Here is a 13,694-nt window from a genome sequence, read left to right on the forward strand (position 1 = left end):
AATCAGACAGGGAACCAGAATCTGTTAGGAAGTAAGGTCTTTCAGGCTTTCCTGTTTCTAGCAAAGTTTGAACCAAGGGACTGGCAAGAACTCTTTGCGGAGGGGGAATTCCTGGCAGCTAGGGTCTAACATCACCAAGGACTTTCTGGAACAGCGAAATCTGCCCAACACCAGAATGTGAGTGGCGAAAAGCAGCTGTCTTCTTTCCTGCTCACATGATGCCCTTAACTGTCTCTTCCCTTCATACATTCACAGTCACATTCCTTGTTTTGCATTCCTTGTTTCTGCTTCCCGCCTACTTTGCTCAGGGCAGACCTCGGGGGAATGGCAGCTGATCTGAGCTACACTTGGCTCCCCAAACCTGCACTGCAAGCCAAGAAAGATGGAGAGAACGAGGGGAGGGGAAACAAGAGAGCAGAGAAAATCTTCTCCCTCCCCTGAGTCAGCAGTTATGTGACCCAGCAGGCAGCTGTGTAACGATTTCATCATTTTCCACCGAAATTGAATTAGTTTGAAGCCAAAATCAGATTTGTGAGCCCAGCACTCTTGACAGCAAACCCTTTACTTTGTCAGGCAGCTGTTAGCTGTTTCCCTCAGAACTCGGAAAAGGAGGAGAAGGAGGGGCTGCCTGGGACAATTACAAATGGATGCCTGTGCACAAACTACTCCAGGTGGGTGCAGCTGAACCACCTGCTCCCAGAACGCAGCCCCATGCTTCTGCCGCACCTGTAATTTATAAGAGGAAGGAGAAAGAGAGAGAAAGTAACTCAATTTCACACTCCTCTTTCTGCTGGACATCTAAACAAGGCAGAGTCCCCCATCAAGCTGCTGGTTCATGCCACAAGCCCATGCACCCAGCTCCGAAAGTCGTGCCTTGAAATGCACCTGCCTATGAATACAGAAGCATGAACACTCATTAGAGAGAGGAGAAGTGGCAATGCCTCAGCCCACAGCAAAGGCTGGGGAGCTTCTAGGATTGTGACAGTAGAAGTATCATATAGGGAGGGTGGGGGAAGAAGGCTACTGCTCCTCACCCCTCCCGCTCTCCCTGGATTTCAGGTGAAATTATCCCTAGGTGCAAGAAACCACGTGTTATTAAGATACGCTGCTTCTCTGCAGCTTAATCTTGAAAATGTCCAATCCTTATAATTTTGCTGGGTTTCTCTCTTTCCAAAACCCCCCAGCCCAAAGACTGGAATGCTCCTCCCCTCCTCCTTCCACTTTTACTCTAAAACCATATCCCTGTTATTATTCACTATTATTATTCACACACACCTAAAACAGCTAGGCACTTTGGAAAATTATTTTTAGAAGCCACACTGCTTGCAAGTTTACATTATAGGACATATAACACAGGAAAAAGGGAAGGGGGGTAATAAAATAGCAGAGGAGGCCGATCATAAGATCTGTACTTAAGAGCCGAAATGCATTTGTTTCAGCATCCTAAGGGCTTTAAAATTCCACAGACTACAAAGCAGCAAAAGCATTACCGTCAGCAGTTTCAGCTGCTGAAAGGAGCCACAATCAGAAGTTAGTTTCTGTTTGGGAACCACTCATTAGGTTTTCCCTCCTGACACGTGCACACGTCCCTCAACACCTATGTACAAAGCTCTTACTTAGCATCCGTAAGGCACCAGGGGGCTCAAACAAGAAACTGTAGCAGCAAGGCTTCCTTGGAGGTTTTTAAACAGAGGTTGGGTGGCCTGTTGCTTTGGCTGAGATTCCTGCGTTTCAGGGGATTGGACTAGATGACCCTTGGGGTCCCTTTCCAGCTCTAAGATTCTATGAAGCACAGGAGACTTACTTCCTGCACTAGAACAAGGATAACTCTCAAGCTAAGAGAGCTATTGGTCTGATCTTTGCTGTGTACTGCAGTGCCATGCAGGTAAATGGCCAAAAAGGGGTACTGCAGCTCATCAGTGCAGCCAGACCAGGTGATTTGTGGAGCCAATAGTGGCAAACATGGGAAGCTGCCCTAAACCAAGACACTGCAAGAACTGTCTACACAGACTTGTGGTGGTTCTTCAGGGTTTCAAACTGGAGTCTTTCACAGCTCTACCTTGAGATGCCTGGAGTTGAACCTAGAAGCTTCTGGATACAAACTATGAGCTCAGCCACTGAGCTACGATCCTTTCCCTGCCAAAAGCCTTGGTGGCTTTACAGAAACTGAGGAACCAAGCCTGCAGTAACAATCTGAACAAAACAGACTCACTTCCTGCTGCCCGTTGGAATGCTACGGTCTGCCCAACCTCGACGCCATACTTGATTCTGTCCCCTATTATTTCAGTCTGTTGCTTCAGACCTTAATTTCAGCCCGACCTGGACTCACATATGACCACTCCCAGGCCCGACCCTACAGGACCCTGACACCATGCCAGAGGGTTTCCACTCATCCTTTGGGGAATCTTTCCTAAAAAGAGAAGGAGGAAGGGAAGAAGAAGAGGTGTCCAAACCATGGCCAAGGATGGTTACTGTCTAATTTGCCGAAACAGACCTCCAATGCCCCTCTCCTTTTGTCTCCATTACCTCACAGCAGCTGTAAATCATTATCTATCATATTGTGAGGTGGAATACAGCCATGGAGATGTGGGTTCAAATTCCTCATTCAGCTATGAAACTCACTGGCTGAACTTGGACCATGTGCTATCTCTCAGCTACACTGCCACGCAACTACATTATGAGGACCAGAGGGGGTGAGGTTCTATGTATACTACACTTGAGAGCCTTACAGTGGAGTGTATTTCTCATTAACATGGGTTCATTGGAATAAGGAAGCACACCACAAGCTCTCGTTTCATGCTTTGTATCTCTGATCTCAGCTGTTCCTATCAGAGCTGTTACCACAATCACAACTGCCTACAATACCCTATCAATTCTGCCTCAGACACTCACTTATGAGCACAGTGTACTACCACTCCATCCATTGGACCAGAATTCTGTGGCTGACAGAAATCATGGGAAATGTAATTCCCACTGACTTTAAATATGTGCAGCAGCATCTAGGAATACATGTACCGTACCATAGGAACTACACATCCCATGATTTATGGTTCCCAATACCATACATGAACCTATAGGAACATAAGGTCTAAAATCTGATTAGGTTTTAGTGCTGATATGTTTATCAGCCCTGCTGATGTATTATGTTTTATGGCTTTGTATGGTTTTGATTTAATTACAATGAAAGCCTGCTGACGGGAGAACAGAGAAAGAAGTTTCTAAAATAAAATTTTACCGTAAATCCCGAGGTCCACTGCCATTGACACGCGGAGCTAGTGTTTCACCTGTAATATGTTTACAATAGGGAGGCTCCAAACCTACACACACACACACACACACACACACACACACACACACAACACTGTGCTTCTTGTAAACCCATTAGAAACGCATTTGGAGTGGGCCAGGTCTTTAGCTGAATTCATTTACAAAATTTAATTTAAACAGGCCATTACAATTTGGAGAAGGGGGGTCAGTAGGCTAAATGGATCCATTAAGAATCACCCCAAAGTCCAAAGTAGGCTTGACTATATGGGTCTGGGGAGTGGACCTTTGGCATCTGATGTCCAAGCTCAGATTCTGCCACAATCACTATGTATATCTCCTTGCATTCAGCTAAGAGTTTTAAGTGACTGATATAACTATACCAATTTTCTACAACTCGGGATATGTCCAAGAAATCTTAAACTTGCCCATTCCACTCCCATTTTGAAAGATCTTTTACATATTACTCTCCTATCCTCGCTGCTAGTAGCTGAAATAGCCTCCTAGTTATATTTGATATTGTCTGGAAAGGAACCCAGCTATGCCTCATAAAACAAAGCAGGCTTCTTACCCTGCCTTGCCAAAGACTTAACACAATGGAACAGGGCAATAAAGCTCCTCTGTTTGCCATAGCAACAGCCTATGGGAAATGCTTCCCTCAGGATAGGCAGGCAACTTTCCCTCTGTTGAGAAAGAACATATCCAGACTCATAACTCTGGCTCGCTCCCATATCCCCCAGGGCAAGAGTTCACTTCTAATTGGCCTCAAAACCTGACACTCCAGTTGTGTTTCATATATACCTATGAATTTGAAGAGTCCTCTCACTGCCAGTATGAAGCTGCTATCTGTACAGCTGTCCTGTTCTCACATTCTCCCTAAACTACAGAATCAGAGGATCCCAAAGTAAGGATTTTGATTATCCCAATTTGGAATCAGATGGAGGGTTTAAGCAGAAAACAAGAGTCAGGACATCATCCTGGCCGGCTAATATTCCTGCCATATTATTATGTGGTGCTGAGAGGGCACTATGTTGTAACTTGAATAGAACTTCAACTCATCTGCAATTGTCATCACATCAGTGTATATCTAACAATTACTTGGGTCTGTATTTCCAGCAGGACATACGGTATCTCCTGTACATGGACACCTGTTTTTTTCCTAATTCATTCCAGTACTTGTCATGAGGGTAACAGTGGTTAGAATAAATGGAACATTAGCATGTCTGTTAGATGGTTAGTAGTCCACATGCTCCTACTTATTGCCTTTCTTCTCAATTCAATCCTTCTGAAAAACTGTCTTGGCAAGAATTTATGTGCAAAGAATCTCAAACACATTCCAAAATCAATGCAGTCCCCATTCCTCCAGCATAACAAACTTTATCTGGATAACTGAAGATTGGGAGAAGTCATTCGAGAGGCCTGGAAACTTCTCAGTGCCCAATAATTATCCTCATACCCCTTAACCAAAGCCTAAAACTCCAAACACCAAAATAACTGAGAATAGAATGGTCACGTGCTAATTGAAACAAATCCCAGATCTTTAAGCAGCATCTCCAGCTGCGTACTCAAGGACAGCACAGGTATCTCAGCTGATGGTTTGGATTTATCAGAGCAGAAAGGAAAAGGAGAAATGACAGAAGAGGAGGAGGACTTACTGAGTTTATGCATCCCAACTCCTTGTTCAAAAGCCAGGGCAGAGAAAGCTTCCCCTCCCCACGATAGCAAGACTGGATGCGCTCCTTGATCTTGTCTTTGATCTTCTTCAGTGTGAAGAGGCAAAGGACAGATTCCTTTGGTGGCTTCACCCTGTTCTTCTGGCCCTGAGAGAAGATTGTGAAGAGGATATCCTCCTGCTCTGAGATGCCCAACTGCTTGGCCAGTGCCTTTCCGGGCTTACTTAAGTAAGCGTCCTGAATCAGGCGATATTCAATGCCATCACGAATACAACCAATGGGGAATTCCACATATGAGTAGAACTTGGGATCATCTACACACAGCCGAACGACCTTGGAGGTGAAAAATTGCTCCCCGGTAGAGTCAGGCGAGGTAAGCTGGGTGTCCAGTTGCAAGGTCAGGTAATAGACAAACTGCTCACTGCTGAAGCTATAGATGTAGTAGATATCAAATGTGGGGAACTTGGACAGTGTGTCTGATGGAATCTTGAGCTGGGATGAGACAAACTCATCCTGATAAACAAAGCCAAACATCTCTGCATTCTCTTCACTCGCCATCAGTTTACGGCTGGACAGGGTAGGGAAGTACTCAGACTTGCCATCAATGGGTGTTCCAATGAAGAGCTTGTTTTGCCCATTCGGGACTTCAATGATGACGCCTGACATGGTTCCTGACTCATTGACGCTGGAGAGGTAGTGCTCCTTGCGATGATGGGGCTCACCCAACTTGAAAAGGTCGTCCAAACGCAGAAACTGGCAAATGCCCTGAGAAGCACTGCCACAGGCTATCAGTCGATTCCCAGAATAATCCACCAGCAGCAACTTGTTGACATTGTTGGTGCTGACTAGCCCATGTGGACAAGACTGCACACTAGGCGGTGGGTAGCACTTCTCATTGTCATCCACGGGCCCCGTGACATGAGTGCGCATCAGTGTCAGATCGTCTGCAAGCTTATAGATCCGGTTGACAGCACCCACATACACCTCCCCAGTTTTGTTGTGGACCACCAAGTGTGTCAAACTCCAGTCAGTGACCTGGAAAGTCCTAAAGGGAGAGTTGGACTTGGGGGTGCCTTCTTCCAATGGCAGCCAAGCACTCCCCAGAAGCAGCAAGGTCCAGATATTGACCGACAAATGGTGCTTTAGTCTCAGGAGCCACATGGCGAAAGAATCACATCCAGCAATGGTTGTGCATTAACCTATCCACCGGAAAAAAATGAAACAAAACAGAAGGCAGTGGAGAAGGGAAAGGAGCTGTCTGTGGAATGATGTCTCCTCTTCTTCCACCAGTCTCCACATTCAGGACATTGTGGGTGCCGGCATCCTGCTCAGTCCTAGAAGGAAACACAAAGTAAGCAAGGTTAGACAAACAGTTGAGCCACTCAGAACATAACAGCACAATAGATCCCCACAGTTACAAACATCTCAGGAATGAAGGTGGTTCAGATCTCTGAAATGTTCAGCTGTCTTGGAAGAAGCATTGCACAGAATTTGCTAATCATTCTACATTCTTCCCATTGACGTTCCCATGACCATTTTGTGCATTCACTACAGAAAATAATTGCTGAATTGTTTTGACATCTTAGGAGAGCTAAGATTGTTATCAGAAAAAGACAATATAGGCTTTCCACAAGGGGCATGAGCCTTAGAATCCTTAAGCTTGAACTCACAGTATAAAGGGAATAATAGTGTTATACCCTTTGGCAAAAGCTCAACCAAGAGAGAGAGAGAGAGAGAGAGAGAGAGAGAGAACTTTGAAGATCTGAAAATGGCTTTTAAAAAATAACATAAATGACTGGGATTAGATCCTTGATAACCCCTATTTTAGCACTTTTCAACCTTGCCCAGATGTCCTGTCTTCCTAGGTATCTATACTATCTAAACCAAGAGCCCTGTATGACAGTGTTTTTTAAAGACAGGGCTTTCATTGCACCAATTGAGATTTGACAAAAAGACTATCTCTGATACAGTGATATATCTCTATATTTGTTTTTCTAAGTTCATTGTACTGAAATGGAGAAAGGCAAAAGAACTGATATCTTTATTAAAGAATAATGGAACACCTCTCCATACACGTTAGTATGACAAAATAAATGATAAAAATCTACCTGCTCTTAACAAAGAATCTGACTACCTTTTTTAAAAGAAAAGAGTTACGGGTTGTGGAGTGCAATCAAATGCATAACTACATAGAAGTAATTTCCACTGCATCAGCAGGGCCTTGTGTGTCCAAGATTGCAACCTCGGACACTGTATGTGGGTGTAGAACTTTCGACAGAGGAGCATTAGAGGTTTTATAGGGAGCTTCAGGGACAGCATCCTCCTGAGTGTCCCGAGATTTCTTTGGTATGTGCTGGCTAACCTGCACTCACAGTGCATTATGAACAAATGTGTCTACATCTGCAGGATTCAGTGTATGACTAGAGCTCGCTATGCCAAGTAATTCCATATGTGTGACTTTTAAAGACAGCTCTCCACTCTTGAAGAAAATACTTTTAAAAAGCACCGCCCACACATCCCAACAGCACAAAAGATCCCACTAAAATAGATTTCAGTAAGATATTTTGCTTCTCGTCAATATTTGTGGGACCATACTGTTACATCTCCAGCTTGACCAAGTATTTAGCTCCACTAGGAGGCTGGCAAGTGGTAAGTGGTAAGGACCTAACAGAAGCAGAAGACATCAAGAAGAGGTGGCAAGAATACACAGAGGAATTATACCAGAAAGATATGGAGGTCTCGTACACCTCAGGTAGTGTGGTTGCTGACCTTGAGCCAGACATCTTGGAGAGTGAAGTCAAATGGGCCTTAGAAAGCATTGCTAATAACAAGGCCAGTGGAAGTGATGATATTCCAGCTGAACTGTTTAAAATTTTAAAAGATGATGCTGTTAAGGTGCTACACCCAATATGCCAGCAAGTTTGGAAAACTCAGCAATGGCCAGAGGATTGGAGAAGATCAGTCTACATCCCAATTCCAAAGAAGGGCAGTGCCAAAGAATGCTGCAACTACCGCACAATTGCGCTCATTTCACACGCTAGCAAGGTTATGCTTAAAATTCTACAAGGCAGGCTTAGGCAGTATGTGGACCGAGAACTCCCAGAAGTGCAAGCTGGATTTCGAAAGGGCAGAGGAACCAGAGACCAAATAGCAAACATGCGCTGGATTATGGAGAAAGCTAGAGAGTTCCAGAAAAACGTCTACTTCTGCTTCATTGACTATGCAAAAGCCTTTGACTGTGTCGACCACAGCAAACTATGGCAAGTTCTTAAAGAAATGGGAGTGCCTGATCACCTCATCTGTCTCCTGAGAAATCTCTATGTGGGACAAGAAGCTACAGTTAGAACTGGATATGGAACAACTGATTGGTTCAAAATTGGGAAAGGAGTACGACAAGGTTGTATATTGTCTCCCTGCTTATTTAACTTATATGCAGAATTCATCATGCGAAAGGCTGGACTAGATGAATCCCAAGCCGGAATTAAGATTGCTGGAAGAAATATCAACAACCTCAGATATGCAGATGACACAACCTTGATGGCAGAAAGCGAGGAGGAATTAAAGAACCTTTTAATGAGGGTGAAAGAGGAGAGCGCAAAATATGGTCTGAAGCTCAACATCAAAAAAACCAAGATCATGGCCACTGGTCCCATCACCTCCTGGCAAATAGAAGGGGAAGAAATGGAGGCAGTGAGAGATTTTACTTTCTTGGGCTCCTTGATCACTGCAGATGGTGACAGCAGTCACGAAATTAAAAGACGCCTGCTTCTTGGGAGAAAAGCAATGACAAACCTAGACAGCATCTTAAAAAGCAGAGACATCACCTTGCCGACAAAGGTCCGTATAGTTAAAGCTATGGTTTTCCCAGTAGTGATGTATGGAAGTGAGAGTTGGACCATAAAGAAGGCTGATCGCCGAAGAATTGATGCTTTTGAATTATGGTGCTGGAGGAGACTCTTGAGAGTCCCATGGACTGCAAGAAGATCAAACCTATCCATTCTTAAGGAAATCAGCCCTGAGTGCTCCCTGGAAGGACGGATCGTGAAGCTGAGGCTCCAATACTTTGGCCACCTCATGAGAAGAGAAGAATCCTTGGAAAAGACCCTGATGTTGGGAAAGATTGAGGGCACTAGGAGAAGGGGACGTCAGAGGACAAGATGGTTGGACAGTGTTCTCGAAGCTACGAACATGAGTTTGACCAAACTGCGGGAGGCAGTGCAAGACAGGAGTGCCTGGCGTGCTCTGGTCCATGGGGTCACGAAGAGTCGGACACGACTAAACAACAACAACAGGAGGCTGGCAATGTCCTGCCTACCCATCCATACCTGACAAGCTACAGAAGGCTGATTTTTATCTTCAGGGTTTTCTCTTTGCCCAGGCGGGTAAATATTCTGACCTTCCTCATTCTCCTAGCACTGGATGGCCTTGAGGCTGATCCTAGATTTCCAACACACTCCTAAAGGTCAGAACCAGTCTTCAGGCAGAAGGTGGGGCATGGGAGAGTTGCATATCACCTGAGCTTCCACCCTCAGCACTGAAGTTCATAGAGTCATTTTTCTTCAATTGCACAAAGGGAAAGAAGAAACTTGTTCTCTCTTCCAGTTTGGTTAGACATGTCACATGCCCCCAAAAGACATAGCTTTTGTCTTTTGCACACAGCTTTTGTCTTTTGCACACAGCTTGCACAAAGCTTACACATAGCTTTTGTCTTTTGCACACAGCTTACACAAAGGGCAACATACATGGAGGCAGAAAATATTGGCTACACAAGAGCCCATACTGTGAAGTTTAACCTCTGGCTTCTTTAGCCTGTGCCACTGAGATTTTTAAAAACTCAATTTAGCTCATAAGGCAACAGATCTTGGTCCATCTCTAGCCCAAACATAGGCCCTTGGAGATGAGCAAGATTAAGGCATCCCATAGTTTCTTCACACCAGGCGTTGGAAAGGGGAAAACAGTTAGAGGGACCCACATCACTTCTCTCTTTCACCAGAGCCCGGTGCAATATGAGGTTTAGACCTTTCACCCACCACCCCTGCACCCAGTTCTGTATGAGTCAGATGGCAGAAGGGAGGGGAGGGAGAGATCTGTCACACTCAGCAAAAAAGTCAGTCACCTCAGCTTCAAGTTCCCTGCAAGCTGCAGAAAACTTGAGCAAGCAGTGGGGACTATTGTGCATCTAAGACAACAGTGGCTGGCACAAAGGCCAGGGTATCCACCTTTTGCAATGTCTGCCCGATATTATATCCAAACCTTTGGTCTTCTGGTTTTAGCGCTGAAATCAAGACCTCTGCTTCTATGTTTCGATCCAGATTACGACAGGTTAGGAAAATCAGAAATCCATGCAATCTTCGTGAACTCAAGTCATGGAGAATCTGTTGGACCCCCAATATGACCACCTAGTATAATCACCAGCCTTTCAACTTCCCCTGTAGAAACATTAATGTGGATAGCCTTAGCTAAGTACTGAATGGGCTATCCAGGATTAATAATTTGCCATTCACAGACTTAGCATACAAACTTAAACGTAAGGAATTTTGGCTCACATTGCTGTGCTGTATGTAGCCATAAAAGAAGAAGGAGCTTACTTCCTTATTACCTGTTTATTGAGCATTCATTCTGATTTGTTTGCACAAAGTTTGCAAGGTTAGATGAAGTTGCATCAAGCAAATGCTATCCCATGCTTTCCAAAGCATTTTCCCTGTCACTCTCCATATTGCAAAGAGTTCAGTTTGCTAGAGGAAGTGAGTTTGTTATGCAAGAGCTCCGAATCAACTTTAAATGCAGGACCCGAATTTACCAGTATGTGACTCAAATCTCATCCAAAATAGAAAGAGCCTGGAAGCACCCACAGCTGATCAAAGCAGCAACCAATTCCTTTCACTAGGAAAATTTCCACATACTGACAGAACACTCTACAGTGGGACCTCAGTTTATGAACACCTTGGTTTGCGAATTTTCGGTTTACGAACGCCGCGGACCCATCTGGAACGGATTAATTCACTTTCCATTACTTTCAATGGGAAAGTTCGCTTCAGTTTATGAACGCTTCAGTTTAAGTACTCCGCGGACCGTCTGGAACAGATTAATCCACTTTCCATTACTTTCAATGGGAAAGTTCGCTTCAGTTTATGAATGCTTCAGTTTATGAACAGACTTCCGGAACCAATTGTATTCATAAACCGAGGTACCACTGTACTAATATCTTCACACTCAGCCGTACACCATAGAGAAACACATTTCATCCCCCCCCCCTCTGGGTGGGGGGAGCCTTGCTCCTGTAGAGAGGCAGCTGGTGGAAGGGGAAACTGCTCATTCACCCTTCCAAGTTCTTTCTCTCTCCACTACCAGCAAACTCACACAGAGAAGTGGAAGTGTTCATTGCATTTCACCATTTACCTAATTGGACTTTAATGTGCTGAGTGGTTGGCCATTAATGAGATTTTACTTTTTATAAAGACAGGGAGAGAAAACAAAGAGAGACCATCACAAATGAGGAGAGAAATAAATGGTGACAATTTGCAAAGAGGTAGGGTGGCTGTTCGAGTAAGGAGAGAAAGTTAGAATTATGGGATCTGACTTCCAGTTCTGACACTGATTTGCCAAGTAAGTTTAAATGATTCACTACCCACCCGTGTTTTCCGCACCCTCCTAGCTGCAAAATAGGGAAAACCCAATTCTATGGATCCACAGAAACACTATTGGACCTCTCATATTGCCTATCGCCAATGTCGCAAGGGAATACAGTATACGAGTATGTCTGATATTTGGGTGCAAGAATCTATGTAGTATTCTGTATCATTGACCTTTATTTAGACATTTTGTTGAGGTTTTATGCTGAACAGGCAGTGTCTCGAACGAAAAGGAAGTAATATGATATAAATGTACATATTAAAAATAAATGCATTCTTACCCCCACTCCCCTACAAAAATACACACAGAGAGAGCACAGAGCTGTGAGACAGACACTTGATGGAAGGAAATAGAAAAGGCAATTATCAATTGCAATAACAAAGGTAGAGTTTTCCCCTAACTACGTAAGCCACAAAGATAGGGGATCACAAGAAATCCTTCTTGAAACTCCCTCCTTGTGCCCCTTAAAAAGGTAAAGGGACCCCTGACCATTAGGTCCAGTCGCAGACGACTCTGGGGTTGCGGGGCGCATCTCGCTTTACTGGCCGAGGGAGCTGGCGTACAGCTTCCGGGTCATGTGGCCAGCATGACTAAGCTGCTTCTATACTCTAAATCAGGCATGTCAAACCTGCGGCCCTCCAGATGTTTTGGACTACAATTCCCATCTTCCCCAACCACTGGTCCTGCTAGCTAGGGATCATGGGAGTTGTAGGCCAAAACATCTGGACATGCCTGCTCTAAATACTCAAAATAATGTTAAACAATCAGCCATTTGCCTGCTGAGCCAGATATGCTGGGAAACATTTCCCAAGCAGTGATCATAGGTGTTGGGGTATTCAGCAACAGCTAGTGTCTCCCCACCACCACCACCCCATTCTCATAAAAGGTATCCTTCTTACTAGCACCACACACACTGCAAGCCGGATGTCTCTTCTAGGGACAGAAGCTCCAAGCAAAGAATTGGTTAGATGATGCTACACAAGAACGATTTGGTGATAAAGCTGCACTTTCCGCCTCAGCCTTGCAAAGTGATATCCCGTTGAAATCCATTTGCTACTCTCCGTCCTGCATCACTCCTGCTCTTTTATTTACCCAAATTGCTACAGGGAAGGATTGCCTCTACAAGAGGTGGAGCTCATTTACCAACAGCCAAAGATTTATAGACACCCGCGACAGGGATGATCAGACTCGTTCGTCACCCCGAAACAGCCAGAAGAGAGTCACATCCCTCTCCTGTCTGCAGTGACAGATGTCTGCTGCAAGAGCTCTAATAGCAAAGCTCCTTCCTTCCTTGCGTCCTTACCGTGTCTCAGAAACTATTAAAACTACGCCTTCAAGAACATCAGATCCAAACTCCAGGCAGCTACAGAGAACAAAGGAAACGTCCCACATTCAATACCACCCACCATGCCGTTTAGTTGTTAATTTTATTTATTACACTGCATCTCACCCTTGCTCCAAGGAAGTAGCATTTAGCCTCTCAACAACTCCATGAGATGGTCCATGGGGTCACGAAGAGTCGGACACGACTAAACGACTAAACAACAACAACTCCATGAGATAGGTTAGACTGAGAGACTGTAACTTGCCCAGAGCTCTCTGAAGACTTTCATAACGAAGTAGCAATTTAACCTGGTGTTCCACACCCAGAATTCTAGCACCGCACCACACTGTGTGACGCTGTACTGCAAAACACAGGTGAGCCTGTCAGGTTTCCAAAGTAGCAAGGAATACCTTCAAGGAATTTGTTGGCACCACTGAGGGCAGATGCTCGTAACCGCACAACTTCTGCTGTCACATTACCTTCCTCCCGCAGAACCACTCCCATTCACTGTCAGCAGAATTGGTAAGACTCCCACAACTTGAGCACACACCAAGAAATTTTCTGCACCACACCACACTGAGGCACCCAGAGCTCCGGCTTCTGCAAGTGGATCCACACAATGGCCACCCAAGCAGGGGTTTTTGTGTACACAAGCCCTTCATCCTTGCCCACTAACATATTGGCATCTACACGATACAGCCTTTGAAAAGTTAGTTCCCAGGAGCTTCAATTGCTACACAACACAGCAGCTATTTTGCTGATGGGAATCCAGTCATTGACCCACAATACCTATTGGTTCC

At 44.8% G+C, this 13,694-nt stretch overlaps 1 protein-coding gene across 4 annotated transcripts in view; it reads right to left on the reverse strand.

Moving 5' to 3' along the window:
• The window catches only part of PLXNA1 (plexin A1), a 303,760-nt gene that overhangs the window by 249,907 nt on the left and 40,159 nt on the right, over positions 1-13,694 (reverse strand). For all 4 annotated transcript variants that reach the window (XM_035106479.2, XM_035106478.2, XM_035106473.2 and 1 more), the window contains exon 2: positions 4,920-6,271. In XM_035106479.2, the coding sequence (XP_034962370.2) occupies positions 4,920-6,098 (1,179 nt within the window). In that variant the 5' untranslated portion in view covers positions 6,099-6,271. The remainder of the gene's footprint in view (positions 1-4,919; positions 6,272-13,694) is intronic.

Source organism: Zootoca vivipara, chromosome 2 (assembly GCF_963506605.1).
Source record: "Zootoca vivipara chromosome 2, rZooViv1.1, whole genome shotgun sequence".
Taxonomy (NCBI): Eukaryota; Metazoa; Chordata; class Lepidosauria; order Squamata; family Lacertidae; genus Zootoca; species Zootoca vivipara.